The following is a 19440-nucleotide window of genomic DNA, read 5'->3' as shown; positions in this document are numbered from 1 at the left end:
TTACAGTTGAATCTATGTGTATCTTTTCTCCTTCAATTTGTAAGTCTGTCTGTATTCGCTGAATATATTCAGGTTTATCCGAAATTACTAAGCCTATTTATGTGTGGGTATTAGCGGTAGTGATGTGTTAGTTGTTTCGTTGTTCTTAATGTTGTTGAGGAATGCACTTTCGCCCTCAAATATTTTTCTTTCGATAATCTTTCTTTTTGTTTCTCTCATCTTGTCTTTATTATTTTGATGATCGTCATTATTTGTTGCCAGCCATCCTTCATATAAATGTTTCTTTCTGTTGACCAGTTTTTTCCTTTTCAGTATTCAAACATTATTTATTACTTTGTGATATTCCTTTTATACCTAGAGCTTCTTTTGTAACCGTTTAATGCTGTATGCCTACTATATTATTATAAATTTCCTACGGTTTTTGATTTTCATCATTTGTTAGATCATTTAGTACAAGTATTTAACACTCTCATCTTGTAGTTTGTCCAAGTTAAACTTTTCATTTGTAAAATTTGTATTGAGGTGATCCGTATTTGGGACTGCTTCTGTTGTATTTTTTCTAAATGAGAAAAAATATTTTCCCTTCGAGTAAGTGATGATTTAATATTTTACAAATACCTCAATGAACTATGGCGATAGGAACCCTGTAATCAAATGAACGACGCAACCCCATCGAGTTTGGTCTCATTTGAGTTGTCTTGACGAGTTTCTTGGTTGGCGTCATTTTGCAACTCCAACAATTTTGGGGTGAAAAGTTCGTTTCGTTTGTTACGAATATGGATTATGTCTATTAGATGGATGACCCAATGCCAAGGTGAGCACGTGTCGAGAGCTGAATGATATGAGGGTGTATAAATATTTCAAATCGCTGAAGCTGCGTGTCAGGGTACTAGGGCGAAACCTGTTGTAGAGAAGCCCTTATCTTACCTCTGGGGGGATGGACCGTGGGAACAACAAACGACTATACAAAGATTACGATGTTTAAAGAAGTCAAAACTAAAACGACAGGTTCTTGACCGTCCCAAATCAATCTCTGCTACTCAAGTTAATACGGCTACGTTTATATTTGGCCGCTAACAATTTTACGGTTTCAAATGATAGTACAAAGTCTCTATATACTGTATCACTCCTCTTTCAATTGCGCAAGCGTATTGTCTTTTAAAAGTAAATATTTTATGACGGTTCGGTACTCAACTTTTTCCATTTTCAGGAAAATCTGCATTATGACACAATTATAAGATTGTCAAACAAAAATGGATGGAATTTTTGTTAGAATGTGTCAACCCATACGCAAATATATTTCCCAAATCATAACATATTCAGGATGAAATCTGAAACTTTTGAGACTGCCCTTGTATGATAATTTGAAATGCTGTTCCTTAACTGAGACCTCTTAACATCATTTAGAATTTTTTTGTCATTTTGACATTCCTTCTCATTTGAGGAGTGAGAAATGAGACTATTTATGTTTAGTCACCTAGCTTGATAAATTTGACGATTACAAAGAAAATTGTATGAGTATACTTTTGCCGTGATATTTTTCAGCCACCTCAAGATTAATCTGCCTCGACTCCCCTATTTTTATGCTTAAAATATTAGACATAAAAGTATCAATTTAGAGCATCATTAAAAAACCGCTCATACTTTTGACAAACATTTGTTAAATAATCATTATCAACATTAAGTTTTCAAAATATTCGCTTAAAATGATGAATACTATGTCCTCACAAATGACTAGGAATCAAATTGGGAGATAGTAAAATAGTGAAATGAGAATTTCCACCAGAATCCAACAAGTATTCCCACAGGACATTGAAAGGAACGTAGGCGATACGTTTTACCCTTTTCTCGTTGCTCGGTGGCTCGTGAAAATATATTAGCATATTATCTGTGGACAATCTGAATGGATCAATTTAACACTTCCGATAATCGAAAAAATTGTATGTGAAGAAATAAATCCAATATTTTCTTTAAAAACAAATGATGTTTCTAGAGATTCATTTAGAGCTGAATTAAATAGAAGGATAACAAAAGTCAAATCTTTCAGTATTATAGGTTTGGTAGTGAAAACCATAATATTGCCAAATATTCATGAAAAAAGCAACAACGGATTAACAATTACACAGATATCAATCAGTAAGATATAAGTACCATCATAAAATACAAAAAGAATCAATATTTCCTAATAGAATAGAATTTTAGGGTATTTATCTAAGTTCTTCAGGAAAATGGTAATGCAAAGTCGCCCAATATGAGCATAACAAATATTTTACATGTTTAAAGAATATTGTAATGTTTTAGTGGGGTGAATTTACACACTATCTCTCACTAATTTATTCAAACAGTTAACACAAGACTTAAACAATTATAATAATAATTATTCACTAATACTTAACTAACAAATAATTTATTTGAATTCGCCGGTTACTATATACTACTTTTCTCCGTTCACTATAACATCCAATAATATAAAAACTATCGCTACTGAACAAGCACAAGTTTGAGTTTATAACAGAAATAAATACCTAGGATTCTAGAAAGTTAACAAACAAACAAATAAGTTAAAACGGTCTCCTAGGAACTGGTTCTAAAAAACAATATCAAATGCTTTTAACCTAGCGGGTTCACCAAATTTTAAACTCTTCCGTTATAACCGGGCAGGGCCGGCTTCACGGTCCATGTCGTTAATGAGTTCGTACAAATATAAATATTACGTGCTTTCTTGCCTTATGCGAATTTTGGATAATAAATAAAAAAGATACCGAAAGTTATTGAATATATTGAATATATCTTTGAAAACAATGAATTTAATATTAAACTGCCTCAGAATTCTATGTTATACCTACAAACATTGTGGCTTTACACACACAATCGAAAGATAATAAACTTTGGAAATGTTTATAAACAAATATTACAACAGCCTACCCATATGTTTGAAAATATCAATTAATTTTGCAAAGCCCAGAAAGGGGATTCATGCTTCTACACAACGCAATTAATCGTTCTCATTTTGTGGTGAATTTCTGGCACTGGAAGAAATGCCAGGAATTTCCTTCGGAATCTAGAGAATTTACATCAGCTGATGATTAGTGTAAATAATTATCACCAGTAAATTAGAAACTAGAACCGCTGGGAACAGTATCTTTCTCCTTTTAAGTAGTTTATAAGTTATATACAAAGCGTATTAAATATTATTCACATTTTGATTTTCGTTTTTTGCCCCTTTAGTTCAGGAGGAATCGACGCATGAGTACCGAAAACTATTGTTTAAACGAGCCTCTTTAAATTGCCCTATTAATGATATTTGTCTCCGGAATAAATTTTAAAAAAGTTATTCAAGCATGAATCAGAACATGTAATTGAAATTACTTTTTTATCAATTTATATTATTTTTTTGTTATAGTCACAGTAATTTACGCATTTTCATTAATAACTATGAGATACAATGGTATTTCAACATTTCTGGTATCACAATTACTTATATATAAATAATAAGAAGGTATTGGTACATACTTGTGTGGGCGCGAAATTCACAGGTATAACCAATAAAATTTTCTCGAATCTCTATGAAGACATACTCGTGAACTTTTCCGTTCAGTACAGCGACATAAGATTCTTAATAAAGTGAATAGATAAAATGTATAAACAACAATTTTCACATTCTTGTTTAGTTCTTCGCTATTTAAATTAACTTTTTGAATCCACGCAAAAGTTTTCTATCATTCCGTTTATGTATCCACTGTATATTTTAATTACTTTAGAGTATATTTTAGAATATAGAAATTGCTTAAAGTAACGTATCTATTTTGTTATATAAATATTCTTGTTCCAGGATTACAATGACGACATAAGACAGGAGCAAATGTGGGAAATGCAGGTACTCTCTAATCAAAAAAACAATAAAAGTGACGATTCAAATGTAGGTGTCACACAAAATGAGACAGGAGAAGATAGATTAAGCGATGGAGAAACGGGAGAAGCCAATAATTCGTTTGGAGTTCATTTGCAGAATTCAAAAGACGACACTGAACATCCAGCAATGAGAGGTATTCAAACAGGTAAGCAAACGACAACAAAATTTTCATTGAACTATACTTAATTGAAAGTGTTTGTATTACTTATTGGTTCAATTTAATCCTACAAAAATTTTAAAATTAGTTATACTTCTTTTATATACATTCATTCAAGTGAATATTAAACTGTTGCTTTATATTGATTGAATATTATTTTCCATTAATTTCGTGAATCTTATCATTTTGAGAAGAGCTATTTTAGTCGATGATGTATTTCTCCATAATTTATACTGAATACCTTACATTGCATAGAATTTTATTTGAGATAACTGCAATAATTCCTAATACTCATATATTTGATACACCGATATACTTGGTAGTGTCATTTTTTGAAGGTAGACAAACACAATACTAATTGAAAATATAAGAGTTAGGTTGGAAAAAATTCTATTTCAACCACAATATTTTTGGAAGAAGAGAGACGATGGAAAGGTTTCTATTTATCATGGACTAGAAATTCATTATAGGTTACAATCCTACAAAAGAGCTAATGAAGAAAGCATTGAAATAGCATCATGGCATTACCATTCAAGAAAAAACAAAGTAAGGTCAAACTAGTAGAATCATTACAAATGTTGACGAGTTATTCAGCCACACTCTACATAAGCTCAGGTATCTGTCTTTCATTAGTACACAATCTTGATTGATAAAAGTCTTGAAGCGAAGTAGTAGCGACACGCTGGAACAAACAAATGTCAAAACACCTAGGAGTTGTACTCGATTACTACCTCCCACAAAAGTACTATGGTCAGAAAGTTCCTACAACAAGTCCCTCTGCTTTATTAGTAAAGCGAAAAATGAATATGAAGTAAACCCATATATCGTAGAGACAACGGCAAAGTAAATATGGAATAGATACACATATTTACAAGTTATTACAATAGAGGTGCGACAGAATCTCACAATTTTTAACACAAACTTGAATCTCATTAATTCTCATCTTCACTATCATAATAACGTTAATCCTCAACATATGAAGAAAATTTCCCTATTTTTCAATTCACTTAATACCTTATCATAAGTACCAACATCAGTGCCTACTTGCTTTTGTGATGGCCCCGTTTTTGGATAACAATTGCAATAGTATAAGATGCTAGCTCAAAGAGAGATTGAGCTTAAAACCAAGGTTCAACTCTTCCAACAAAGGAGAAAACAATTACGCCATGCCGATTCTTCGATAAGGAAGGGGGAAATAAAATAAATTGGGATTATGTATAAGTGTAATGATATTAGTGATATTAAGAATTTGTAAATAATTACAACTAACGATAAATAACTAATGTGCGACATTTACTACATAAAACAAATCTGGTGGTAGTGCTTACTAATGCGATGTGGGTGATCTTGCCTAATATAGGATAGTACCATAAATATCATAGATAAAATAGCACACCCGAATAAATGTTGACTTCAAATGAAATACATAGGTAAAATTGCCAAAATGCAATTATTCCAATCCACAGACATAGATCATTCACAATACTTAGGGGTGGCTCAAATTTAAAACAGACATTTTGCTATAAAAAGTTTTATCACTTAACCTGTCCGCGCGCGGACAATTTTACATCCGCATTGCTTTGGAATCGCTATTCGCTAAGTGCACCTTTCAATGGATCAAATAAATAATACTCGCATAGCGACAAATCAGGACTAGAATGAGGGTGATCCACTGTTTTTCAACCCAATTCGCGAAGACGCATGCAAACTCAAAATGCAGAAGTTTTGGCCCACATCTGGCTGAAATTTAGCTCAATACTACCCAAGCTGATGGCCAATCATTCCTCCATTACGTGTACAGTACTGCGCTGGTCTTTCAAAATGAGTTTTTCTACAGCGCTGATGTTCTCCTCAGTAACATGAATGTGGCATGTTTGTCATCACTTCTCGACGTTTTCGGAAAGCGAAGTAACATTCATATAATTGAGTCTGGGAGAGGCACTCATCCCAAAACTGCGTAATTTTTGATGAAATTCTACAAATTTTACATTATCTATCTTACAGAAAAATGAATAATGATGTCGTCCTCAATAGACCCTGGTACATAGTTCTCACGCATGGGTATAAGTACACTAAAAAGCGAGGTTCCGAAATTTCAGCTGTTCTTTACGCTTGGTACCGTCTAACGTTCAGTACAGCCACTTTTACGACACAAAATTAAGTAGTTATAAAATGAACAGATTATAAATTTTTAGTTAATCAGATAGTTTATATCTAGTCAGATCGTTAAAAGTAGATAAAGAAAAAAATTAGGAAATAAAACAGTTTTTAGTTCAGCATTTGGTTTATTTCTACTCACGATTCTTCTTGGCAATCACTTGATCCAACCTTTAGCATTATTGGGTATCAGGTAGGACGAGTTGCTTGCTTGCATCAGCTACACTAAGGCATAGGCTAAGAGTTGTCCCTCAATGAGATGTATTATTGGTTACATAATCAGCAGCATAGATGCAATCAAATTAAAGTGGGTACATGAAATATTGGCGGTCTGGTCGCTTAAAACACAACGTGATAATTACACAAACAATTTGTTGTGTAATTATCACCTTGACTTAAATTTGATCCGACACGCACCGCAGAACTCGCTCAGCCAAAATAGCTTCCGTTCTCGCCCTCTGCTCCGCACCAATTCCCTTCCTCATATCACTCCACCCTTTGACAAATTTAACCAGTTAAAACTCACATTAATAACTGGATACTGGAATATCAATCCATCTAATATAATCAATATAGTTAATACAATATATTAAAAAAAACATCATTCCTCTGTGCTTGGCGTATATCTTTTTTCTTTTTACAGCCGATTCTGTTCCTTTCATGAAATTCTAAGTATAGCCATAGCTCTTTCGATAGCGAGATTTTTTCGATACCAAAACTAGAAACTAAGCTAGTTTGTGAGTGAACGTATTTGAAAGTCCTTTTTGGAAGATGGCAGCAAGTAGAGAAATTTCATAAAGCGTAAATACTACTGCAAGTTATTCATCGAAACAGTTACTATTCCATGTGAATACCGATGTAATTAATAAAAAAAATCACTGGATTCGCTTCCTTCGATTTGCGAATAAAAATAACTTGCATTAGTTTTCTCTCTATTTAAGACACTAAACTATTCAGTATCTATTACTATTTCCAAACGTATTTGTTTTCGAGAAGAAATTCTATGAGTTTCTATGTTCCTTTACGTTTCCCCGTCTGGTTGATTATTTTTAAAAATGTATTCTAGGCTGGCATTATCTGTTCGAGGTAAGTTATATTATAATCTTATTATCATAATATTAGAGAATTATTTCGTGAAATGTTCTTTCTAAACAGTTGGAATATAATAAGAAAATATTCAATTCCACGAATCCTCGGAACATCATAACTTTATAGTGGGTTATGCTTCGTTTAGTAACAATTGTGCCATATTAATAATCGTTTATAAGAATTTCAGGAATAAGCCAGTTAGCTATATGGTGTTATAAATTTTGTTCCTATTTCTGTTTATATACTAAAATACACTGTAAATATTTATTCGCTCCCAACCCTCAATCCATTATTATATTTCTATTTATATAGAAGATTTTTTACTAATAATACGAATCTAATAGAAATATGAGAAGTAATCAATCAACATAAAATACAGAGTGATTCTAAATTTACGCGACAAACTTCAGGAGCTACTTCCTCGTATGAAATTAATATGGGTATTCCCTATAATAAAATTTCCTCAGCCTACCCCTTGCTGAGACTTCACCCTTAGAAGGTGGTGACTAAAATTGGGTTTTTATTTTTCTAGAATTTCAGTCAAGCTGGAAACTTGAAATCTGTAATTTTCGTGCACTCGCAAAGGACCAACCACGGATATGTTTTCAATATTCCTGTTATTTTATTATTATGCGGGGATGTAATTAGTACCCCTTATTTTAATTCATATCATAAGCTTTTTTCCAAATAGAGGTTTATGAAAATTATAACTTAAAATCCTTGTTTTATTAAAATATTTTCTGTTCTTGTCGAAATCATAATTTATAATTTTTTTAATAAATTGAGTGGGAAACAATTACCACCTCTAGCAAAAATACATGAACGTAGCCTACGAGTTATGGATTGCTGTACACGTTAAAAGATTTGAGGTGTATTTTGTATGGTGTTTGTATACGTACTATTCTTCAAATCGTTGATATCCACTCACAAAATCAGACTCATTCAAGAAAATGGATTAAAGAGCTTGAACCCGTTGGATATGGTAAGTATATAAAAGTCGCCTTACCGAAGAATAACAGATATTTAGGGTGTTGGTAATTTTTATAGTGCTTGTTTCCGGGTATACATCAATTTAATCTAAAATTACTAGTTCTACCATCACATTTGTAACTATCCGGAAACGACCAGTTTTGGTTGAATTTCTTTTTAACATTCCAAACTCTGTAATGAAAAATAAACTAGAGGTGGTCATTTTCAGCATTTAATATAAATATTATTACATTTTGCATATTGACTGTTTCGCAATCAATTTATTAAGAAAATTATAAATATTAGTTTTCATTTTTTTATCTCCAGCTATTGATTTTTAGAAAAAAATTTAAGAATAAAGAATAATTTTATATAAAACAAGGATTTTAAGCTCATGAAAAAAGTTTTGATATGAAATAAAGAGAGGCTTGCTAATTTCACCCCCTTATAATGTAACAGGAATATTGAAAACATACAAATCGTTTGCGATTGCATGAAAATTACAGAGTTTCTAGCTTTACTGAAATGTGAAAAAAAAAATAAAAACTTGATTTCAGTCACCACCTTTTAAGGGTGATGTCTCGGAAAGTTGTACACTAAGGAAATTTTGTTATAGAGAAGACTCATCTTAATTTGATACGAAACAGCTCCTGAATTTTGTCGCATGGATTTAGAAACACCCTGTATTTTATAAGGATTGATTATTTTTCATATTTTCATTACATTCGTATTATTAGTAACAAATCAATCCTAAATAATTATAATATTATTCGATAAAAAATGAGAACTAACTATTGTATTTATTGCTATGATGTACGAGTATAGATTGCAACATAAAGTAAAACAAATGATAAAATAGAAACTCCAGATAAACAGCAAAACTTTTCTACCTCAGTTTCTTTTATGTGTTCTTCTCTAGGATATTACTTCCGAGGAATTTTCATTAAAAGTTTATTAAAACTATATTTCAAGAGATTCTCCTTAAGGCTCGATTAGCACAGGATCTACGCTAATAACACGACGTTCAAAGCTTGTCACTTAAATAAATTTTATACAATGTTACTTCCTGCGTTCTCCTGACTCATTATCAAATGAGTCGTATAACTACTTTCACTAGTCATATTCAAACTTTAACAATGAAATAAATAATTTTTCACACAACGTTGTTGAACCAATGTCTCAAATACAACTAAAATGGCTGCCAATTTGTTCGCTCTTATTACGTCACCTACCAAAAGCGACGTGTTTTTATACATCGAAGAAACTGGCAAAAATACACATTTTTTTCTATATAAATAAAGTTGAAAGTCAGTTGGAAGAAGAAAAATGAAGAAATGATTTATTGCTTTCTTCCGACTAACGGTTTTTTTGGCCCCAAAAATCTATACGATGTGAATGATTTTTATTCCTTTCATTGAACTCACAATTGAGAGTTACGTCTATAGAATAGGAAATTTTGAAAAACTTGACACGTGACAAAGTGGCGTTTATTCCCTTTTCAATTTGGTAGTTAAATCATCAACTATTAATGGTAAGATAAGTTTAGCTTGTAGCTCACTTTGTTAGTCTTAGTCCCCTTCTCATTCTCGAGAAAAATAGATTCGTAACGAAGTTAAAATAAAAGGTCAACCAAATAATTTGATTTGAAATGGAAATTAAGAGGCCCTGTACTTTTTTTTGTACATACTTTTTTCTACTAATGAATATTATATTTCTGACACTTTAATTTCATTTACTACATGGTTTAACATACATCTGTCTATCTCAATCAAATGGTAGAAGGTGATGAATCAACAAATTACGTCTGTAACTATAAGACATACGATTGACTATTGAAAAAAATATTCATTAAATATGCGCCATATGAATGAATTCCACTTCATGCATTCAATGATAATATGATACATTCAAGGAGCTCGGATAAATCAAAAAGTTTCAATTCCTAAAGATCAAAAACAATGATTGTAGACTAAGTTGGAATTGCTGAAATCGTTGGGAATATTCATACTGGGCACACTATTTACTACTAACAAATAAAGTGTCTGACACGCTGACCATATCGTAAACTTCGTTCTCAGAAGATGATAATATGGTTATAGAAACTCGCATCAAATAGTTTAATCATGTGTGTTGGTGTAGAGGTAGTAAACTGTGCCTGTATGTTCAGAAAAAGTAGAATCTCTTAGCGGATTAGGAACTTACGCTATCATAATTATGGGCTTTGGTTAGGTTGAAATCGATAAAACGTTGACTTCGCACTGGCAATTGGAATTTCACAACCTAGATACCAGATCAGTGTAATATAAAGAGAGAATACAAGAAGAACAAGAGCTAAGAAAGGATGAAGGTTAACCTTTTCAACCATACCTTGAAATAAGGAATATCTCGAAGGCATTAGCAAGTAGAACCTCTCTTGGAGGTTATATTCAGTCCTCATAAGTCGAGTTATAACATGTCCTTTCCAGAGGCTGTCAGAAGTCAGAAGTTGATTCCACTTACAACCTCTTTGTCTAACATCATAAATATATCCACAAAAAAAGTTATATCGACAGTAATGCATTAAGAATATATAATTTTATGTTATGAATAGATGAAAGGTACTATATACATCGCATCTATATCAAAGTGAAGAATAACGCTTAAATAAAAAAAAACATGAATTCTATAACGTCTATAATTTGAAATAAAGAATCATATTTGTGGGGAATGTAATAATAAGACAATCACAATATGTTATTAATAATTTCCATAGAAGCAGTCACTATTATTGTTTCACAAGATCCTGTTTCAGATTCGGAAAATGTCAAAATATACATTATAGCAGAAAAATCTATTCAAATCTGTGTCAGTCTAGTGCGATTAGAGAACTGTTATTGTGAAATATTAACATATTATGATATTCTAATAATGATATTGGTATTTGCTAACTATGCTGACTGTTCTATTCTCCACAAATTTGTAATAAAACTCAACAAAGGAAAATGACGAGCTATAGAAACAATAATCTTCCATTTTTATGCATGCTAGCAGTTGTCTTTGATTCGGTTAAATGTAACTACAAGTAATTCGAAAAAAGTTGAGATGTTGATAAGTTGAGACACAACTATATAAAATGTATTTCGCATTCAAAAATAATTTGCCAACAAGTTAAGGAAAGTTACAACTTTTTGATCGTACTATTTTGGAAAAGAGGGCATATTGATGTTTTGCATGTTTCTATTTATTATTCTTTGTGCGAATGTGCGACTGTAGGCTCTATTCTAAATCTATATCAGGGGTCTCCAAACTTTCCAGCCTTGGGGCCATTCTGATTACTCCAGTAAGTTCCGATGGCCTAAACCATATTATCATTGTTGCCAGTGGTAAGAAGTGAAATAGTCCACTGATAGAAAATAAAAGTCCGAAAAGGAACGCAACGTTTAAAAAATGCGGAAATGGACTAAAGTCCGCAAAACGGCGACACTGCATATTATTAATTTTTCTGTCATTATCTGTAATTTCTAGATTAGTCGTAGAGTACGAGTCATGAGGAGAAAAGTGACACGACATCTAGTGGACACAAGCGGAAATAAATAGTACCTTCTATCGCTAACAGATGGCGCTAATAGCACGTACAGAATAATCTCGTTGGTTCGAGAAAGTTCTGGTGTCTTCTACTCACTTCTAAATCTCAGTAATTGGAATATATAAGAAGGCTAGTGGCGCAACCACAAGTCAGTTCCTATGACACTGTTGAAATAAAATAGTGCGTACCTCCTTAAAACGTGTTTGTGCGTGTTTAAGTTTAAGACATCTTTGTAACAGTATTTTGATTTGAGGGTGATTTAGTAGTATGGAAAAGAAGCGAAAAATTGATAGTGAATGCAGAAAATTCAAAGATCAGTGGAGCATACTGTATTTCGTATTTTAATCCAGTAACAAGGCGCTATGTTTGATTTGCAATGAAAGCATAGCTGTTCTCAAAAAATATAACATTAAACGTCATTATGAAACAAAACATTTTCAAAATTACTCAAAATATACGGGAAGTTTGCGGACAGAATAATTCGAAGCTATGAAGCGCGGATTGAAATCGTAGCAATCTTCATTTACAAAACTCAAAACTGAACAAGAGGCTGCAACTCGTGCCAACTCTTGAAACTGCAAAACGTGGAAAACCATTCACCGATAGAGAAATGAATGCATAATTGCAGTAGCCGAAGAAATGTGCCCTAAAAAGGTAAATTTATTAAAAACTGTCAGTATGTCAGCAAACACTGTGGCTCGAAGGGTAGAAAACATCGCTAAAAACATATCCTCTCAACTGTTCGACAGAAATGGACACGTTGAGTGGTTTTCTTTGGCTTTGGATGAGTCAACGGATGTGTCAGATACTGAATTACAAAACACTGCATGGCTGTGGAAGTTAGCATTCTATGTTGATTTGACAAAACATGTGAATGAACTGAATTTGAGATTGCAAGGAGAAAACCAGCATCTTCCTGATTTATACACTAATATCAAATCATTCCAGAAGAAATTGATATTGTTTCAATCACAACTACGAAGTAAATGTTTTTCACATTTTAAAACATGTGAAATATTCAGCCACACCACTGAGACTGAGTTTCCTATCGATTCTGCAATCGAAACTTTGAGTGCTTTGAAAATAAATTTTGATACTCGTTTCTCGGATTTTGATGCTATTGCGAATCAAATTAAGATTTTTCAGAATCCTTTTGATACCGACATTGAAACCCTAGCGCCGGAACTTCAAATAGGAATGATTGATCACAGTGCCGTGATATAATTAAGAACAAATATCAAAACTCATTTTTGTTGGAATTCTATAAGAGTCTTCCACTGACACAATTTGATAATTTGCATAAATTTGCTCGTGGGCTGTTTTCTATTTTTGGTACTACTTATTTGTTTGAGAAGACCATCTCCAAAATGAAGTACACAAAAAATGTTTGCAGGTCTAAATTAACTGATGAGCATCTTAAATCTCTCTTAATAATTGGTACAAGTAAAATTAATCCACAACTACAAACTATTGTCAGTGGAAAATCTCATAAATCTCATTAGTATTTCATATGTCATTATGCTTGTTATAAGTTATGTTTTTATTTAAAATGTATAAAATGTTAGTTGGATTCATTTCAATAATTTGTTAGTTATTATATATTGAAGTTAAATTTTCTGCATATTATACATGTCGTTACTCATTACAATTCTGTGTTTCTTTATCCAACTTATCACAAAAACAATAACAATAAGCCTACAACAATATTATGAGTAGTTAGCCCATGACCATATTAATGTAGATGTCATATTAATAATTATTCAACATAAAATTAGACTACTTCAGTAAACTAAATTTAATTTGCTATAAAAAATATGTTCTCTAAAAGGAGTTTTCAAGTATGATAGTTCTCCGCGGGCTGGACAAAATCTGTCCCCGGGCCGGATGTAGCCCTCGGGCCGGATGTAGCCCTCGGGTTGGATGTGACTCTCGGGCCATAGTTTAGAGATCCCTGATCTATATGAACCTAGCTATAAGAATCTTATATGAAACATTCAGATATATACAGTCAACAAATTTGGGGTACTACGTTCAAAAAATAACATAACATAATTGCAACGTTAATAATAGTTCATGATACAACTATTAAGAGTAAGATTTTATTTTTTGAGTGAAGCCGATTAAAAAACGACCGTACATGTCTTCATGTATTCTAAAAATTTTAGTATGTGTCCTTCTTTAAGCATACGGTTAAAGGTTTCGTTATGCTGACAAAGTCTTCGATGAATTTTCTAGAATAGCAGATTTAATCCCAGAAATCTTCTGATTTCATTTGCGTTTTTGGAATCGGGTAATCGATAATAGCTTCAAATTAGTCTTTAGTCTCTTGAAGATTTTTTGCTAGATTGACAAGATGTTCGTGTAGGGATGTGGACAATTATGTCGTCCATGTATACCATACAAATTTCTCCTTGCAAACCTATAAGAACATTATCCTTCACTCGTCCATGTATATCAGACATATGTCTCCTCGCAATCCTTTAAGAGCAATGTCCATCACTCTCTGGAATGTCACAGGGGCGTTTTTGAGTCCAAATGGCATTCTGAGGTATTCATGATGACCGTTTTGGACATTGAATGCAGTTACCTGCTGTTTTAAGTAACCCCATAAAAAAGTCAAGGGGAGTCAAATCAGCAGACCTAGGAGGCCAAAAAATATCTGAATACCTGTGAATCACCTTCCCATTAAACATATTTTCAAGCACCGTCTTGTTGGAACCAAATTGTCATACGTTCTTGTAACGGAAGGTCGTGCAAAAAATCACTTACTCAATTTCCTAATAATTGTAAGTATTGTGCGGCATTTAAGGAATGTCGAAAAAAAGGTCCAATTAATTTATATTTGTATACTTCACTCTTGCACAAAATTCAAATTTTTTCATAAACCTCGTATACTGTTTTAAAAAATTGATATCTGATGGTTGCATTTTAACTTTTGGACCATGCAGAACGTTTTTCCATAGAACCACTAATAAAAAAGTTTTCGATATGGTTCCAACTTAAGTAGACACTATATACAAGTAGAATCAAGATGCTTAAAGAAATTCGTTATCTCCACGAGAAGTCTGCATAAGCAACTGTTATAATTGCACTGTTAATAACAATAATTACGAGTACAAATAAGAGAACGTCAGTTATGTTCTTAAAACTAAGTCAATAAAACAAGTTAATGTTGAATATGCAAAGTTTTCTAATCAATTTTTCCAAATTAACCATGTTCGTACATATTTCACTGTAAACGAATTAATAAATAATTCCAAAAAATCTTATTGTTTGTGAAATTATTACTTTTAGCATTAGTGTTGAAAGTCTTATTTCAACTAGTGTTAAAAATATTTATACCCATACTTTGTTATAAAATTCAATTCTTAATCATGTCAGCTTAAATTAAAAATGTCACTTTCAACGGCAGTCTTATGAAAATTTTCTTCTATTCCGCATTTATTTAGTAGAACGGTATAATATGACAGGAAAAACTTCACGTACTCTTGCCAAAAACGTTCCATATAACGCTATGAATTTACTGTATTATCCCTCTTGCATCTTCCAAAAAGCAATAATTTTTCGCACCAACATGCGTTGGAGTCAATTCCTTACAATGTAACTGCATGGCCCAAATAAGCGATTTGTTTTTGAAAAATTCGTATTTGTCTAATTATAATTTAAATCTGCTTTCCAGAGACCGTTTGAAGCCTTTGTTATAAATTATTTACCCTTGTGAAATTTAAATATTTTATAATATTGAAATAAGGGTATTGTGCACTGCAATCTCATCAAAATATTCTGGAAAACCGCGGATGAATTTCTTAAGCCACCCGGCATTCGTAAGTATTGTTAATTACCATTATCAACTCTAAAAGCTATTTTTGGTATATCTTCATTCAATGAAATCCACTTGCTAAATCTGATAAAAATAAATACATTAGCCTAATTTGTCCATTAGGTTACTCTTGAGGGAATGTGGTACCTATCATTTATAGTTTTTCCATTCATTTTACGAAAATCTAGATACTTAATTTCTCCATCGTCTAGGTTCATTTTTCGTTTCGCAAACAGTAGATAACTAAAAACTAATACAGCTGAAACCAACGAAAAAATATTGTCTTATTAGTAAGAACGTTAATTTTATTCTTATTTTTAATCAATGAGAATCTTTCAAATTCATTTTTTAATGTTAGGCGACACAAAGAGACGATAACCTTAGTTCCCTGGCTGAAGACTCTTCTTCAGGAAGTGTTATTCGGCCTCAGTTAAAGAATTGATACTTAGATGGGGTGAACAATTAATATTAAATTGGAAACCATCAGCTTTCTACCTAATGATGTTAAAATTGAATAAAAGAGGTGGAAAAACTGGAAACACCTTATGAATTAAATTAAAAAAATAGGGCACAACTAACAAAAGCAGTTATAAATTAAAACAACGCAGAGTTCTATATAATAAGATAAGACTGAGGCTTATCTATGGAAAGCCGGAATGGTTGCAGCCCTCAACTGAATTCCCAGTTGCTGGAATTGAATTTGTTGTTGTGCACCGGTTGAGTCCTTTGGGCTCGTTTAACTTCAATCTGGTAGCTGTAGAGCTGCAGAAAAAAAATAAAATAAGGAAGGAAACGGGAACACAGATGGAAATTACTAAATAAGGACCGAGTAGGTAGAGCAGATTTGAATAAAAAGGAGCTTATGTTCCAACATGTAGAAAACTGAATTTATATTCGTTTATAAATATAACCAAACAGGAATCTGATATTCTATTTGTTCTGTTCTCCAAATAAATAGATAATACTGATTTACACGGAAATGTTTATACAAAGTTTCCTTAAAACAAAAGGAGCTTGCTAAAGATAACTGTAATTTTGTTAGCACTATATATAAAAAGTAACGTTGAATAAATATGAGAAAAACTCACCAGTGGATAGCAATAATAATATCACAAAAAATTTAATGAATCTACTCTTATTTCAAACTTTATTCGTAGAATGATTAGAGGGACCTTTTAGCCACGAAACTGGAGTTTTTTTTGAATGAAGTTAGATGGAGTTAGAATGGATAAAATAGAAGTGAATACTATGCCACAATATGTGAATAAAACAAGATTCAAAATATTTGAAGACAAACGTAATAAACCGAATGGAATGTTAAAAAACACATAAATTTCGAATACTAAGCCACAATGATTTCTTACGAAAACTATGAAAACTGAATTTTAGTATTATTATAACGACTATAGGTATTGTTCAAAAAACCTTTGTGAAAATTGAGAAAAATTGAGAAACTAGAATTTTGAAAAAATATCGATTTTTTTCGGTATAAAAGTGGAACATCCCATATACATCTATGGTAATTGAAATAATAGTTGATATTTAACATTTTTCAATACTAGCTCAAAATCTACTATTAAATCTATTAAGTATATTAGAATCATCTGACTTTATTGAATTACCAAAAAATATTCATGAAATCGAATAAGTAGATTGTTGCTAAGATTCTCGAAATAGAGGTATTTAAGTACAATTTTAATGAATTGTTGCTGTCATTTATTTTTTAAACTGATTTGCAGTATGTATAGTCAATCAAGGTGGTTGGTTTGTACTACCTTTGTATTGCATACATTTTGGGATGTTTTAGAAACTTGATTATTACTTGATATTATTTGAGAATCAGATTGAGAGCATTTGCATAACAAATAGGTATGGGCTAGATAAGGTTAATATGATGCAATAAATTTAATTTTTGCTCACCATTTGAGTGAAGTTTATTTATAAACAAATTTAAAGCCATCCATAATAATATAAACTGCTGATTGGTTCAGAAATTTTTTGCTAACTAGTATTTGCAATTTTTTTGACATGTTAAATTTCTGCTAACGAAAACTCGAATACTTGGCTAGAGCTTCAAATAATAACCAATATTATTATACCGTTTTCTGACTAGCCACTTTGCAAGAGAAAGTATATTTGTACCAGCATTCTCATATTGTAGATTTTAGAATGAATGTGAATTCTAACGAAATATACTTCATTAATATCCAGTTATAAACATGATGTTATTGTAAAATATATTTTCAACTTATGTAGAGATTTCAATAACCACGTCATTATTATCCTTCCTATACAAAAATAAAAGCTAATAGCTACGAGTACTTGTAGAACACAAAGAAAGAGACTGTTGTGTTGGATGCTAATTGGGACACTCTGCCAGCTAAATTGAAGTTTTTACGTCTGAGTGTTTTACTGCTTACGTGTTGGGTTTATTAGTACACATCTCTTTTATCACTAAAATCTAAAATTCTTCTTCTATATACGAAATACTACTTAAACTAGAACTGGGAAGTTTTTGTGACGGAACTGAATTTATAAATTCTACAAAACTCACTGTCCGAATCAACGTTCAAACTGATATCGAGCAGAGATGAAAATATACTCATAGAAGTACCTCGTATTTAAAATTAATGTTCAAATAAAAAAATTGGTCCTTCGAGCCGAATTATAATTAACAGCGCTACTGCTACTTTTTTTGAACTAGTTTGCTATTATTAATTTTCTCAAAATACTCATTCAAAATTGAGTCACAAGGGCTTGAAAAATTGAAACATTCATTTTCAAATTCCATACGTTCAGAGTAGCAATGAGACATTTTATCATCCTTCAATTTATTTGTAATTTGTCTTTTAATATTATGGAATTCATTTAAAAGATTTTCAAATTGTCCAAATCGTGTTTCCAATTTCACGATATTCTTCTTATCAATATCTATATAATCCGAATGAGTTGGATCTTTTTTATTTAATTAAGAAAATCGGAGGCATTGAGTGAATAATTATTCATTTATTCCGTCATAGATCTCAGAAACTCCCAATTCTCTTTTCCCAGATTTGTGATTGCTTCACGCATATTTGCTTATGTTCAAATAACTATGTTTTTCTTATTTCTTTACATTGTAAAAAGGTTTCAGATTCTCTTTACAGTAATATGATAATACTTGATTATCAGGCGTTATTAGCAAGAAATAAATTTTTTATCTGGACCATAGTAACAAGACATAAACTTTTAATTGTTCAAATCGTACAAAAATTAACGAGATTATAAAACGAAAGTAACTTCAATTAATATCTCACTTCATTAGGTCGAAAAAGGTTCGTTTTAAAAGCGATTAAGTTAATGCTTAAATTCCTAAGCCAACGGTGCCGGTGGATAACAAAATGATTTACGACGTCTAATGAACTAAAGCAAATCGTTCAATACGTATGAACTTTTTTACGATATGTCACATAAGGATCCGATTTTACAAAAGAACACCTGATTCATTCAATACTTTCATACCTATTAACCTTTGGGTTATTGACAGATAGATTTTATAAAGAAAGTATAGTTTCATATATACAGTGCTTTTCAGATAAAAGTATCCACCTTTAATAACTTTTGTAATACTGGTATTTAGAAAAAATCCAAAAACACGTCAATTTATGTTGGAAGGGGCAAGAATTATGGCTTATTTGAACTTACTGGAAAAGCCACCCCCTCACCCCTAGCAGCATCCCCTTTATTTTTTTAAATTACTTTTCATATTTTTTATGTAAAATTTGGATACT

The 19440-nt window shown here is 31.7% G+C and overlaps 1 protein-coding gene across 2 annotated transcripts in view; it reads left to right on the top strand.

Moving 5' to 3' along the window:
• Positions 1–19440, top strand: part of LOC130442920 (KH domain-containing, RNA-binding, signal transduction-associated protein 3-like) — a 748831-nt gene that overhangs the window by 716642 nt on the left and 12749 nt on the right. For both annotated transcript variants that reach the window (XM_056777327.1, XM_056777328.1), the window contains one exon: positions 3833–4058. In XM_056777327.1, the coding sequence (XP_056633305.1) occupies positions 3833–4058 (226 nt within the window). The remainder of the gene's footprint in view (positions 1–3832; positions 4059–19440) is intronic.

The sequence above is a fragment of the Diorhabda sublineata genome, chromosome 4, assembly GCF_026230105.1.
Source record: "Diorhabda sublineata isolate icDioSubl1.1 chromosome 4, icDioSubl1.1, whole genome shotgun sequence".
Lineage (NCBI taxonomy): Eukaryota > Metazoa > Arthropoda > Insecta > Coleoptera > Chrysomelidae > Diorhabda > Diorhabda sublineata.
Note: the sequence above shows the minus strand (reverse complement) of the source record. Positions and strands in the feature narration are given on the sequence as shown.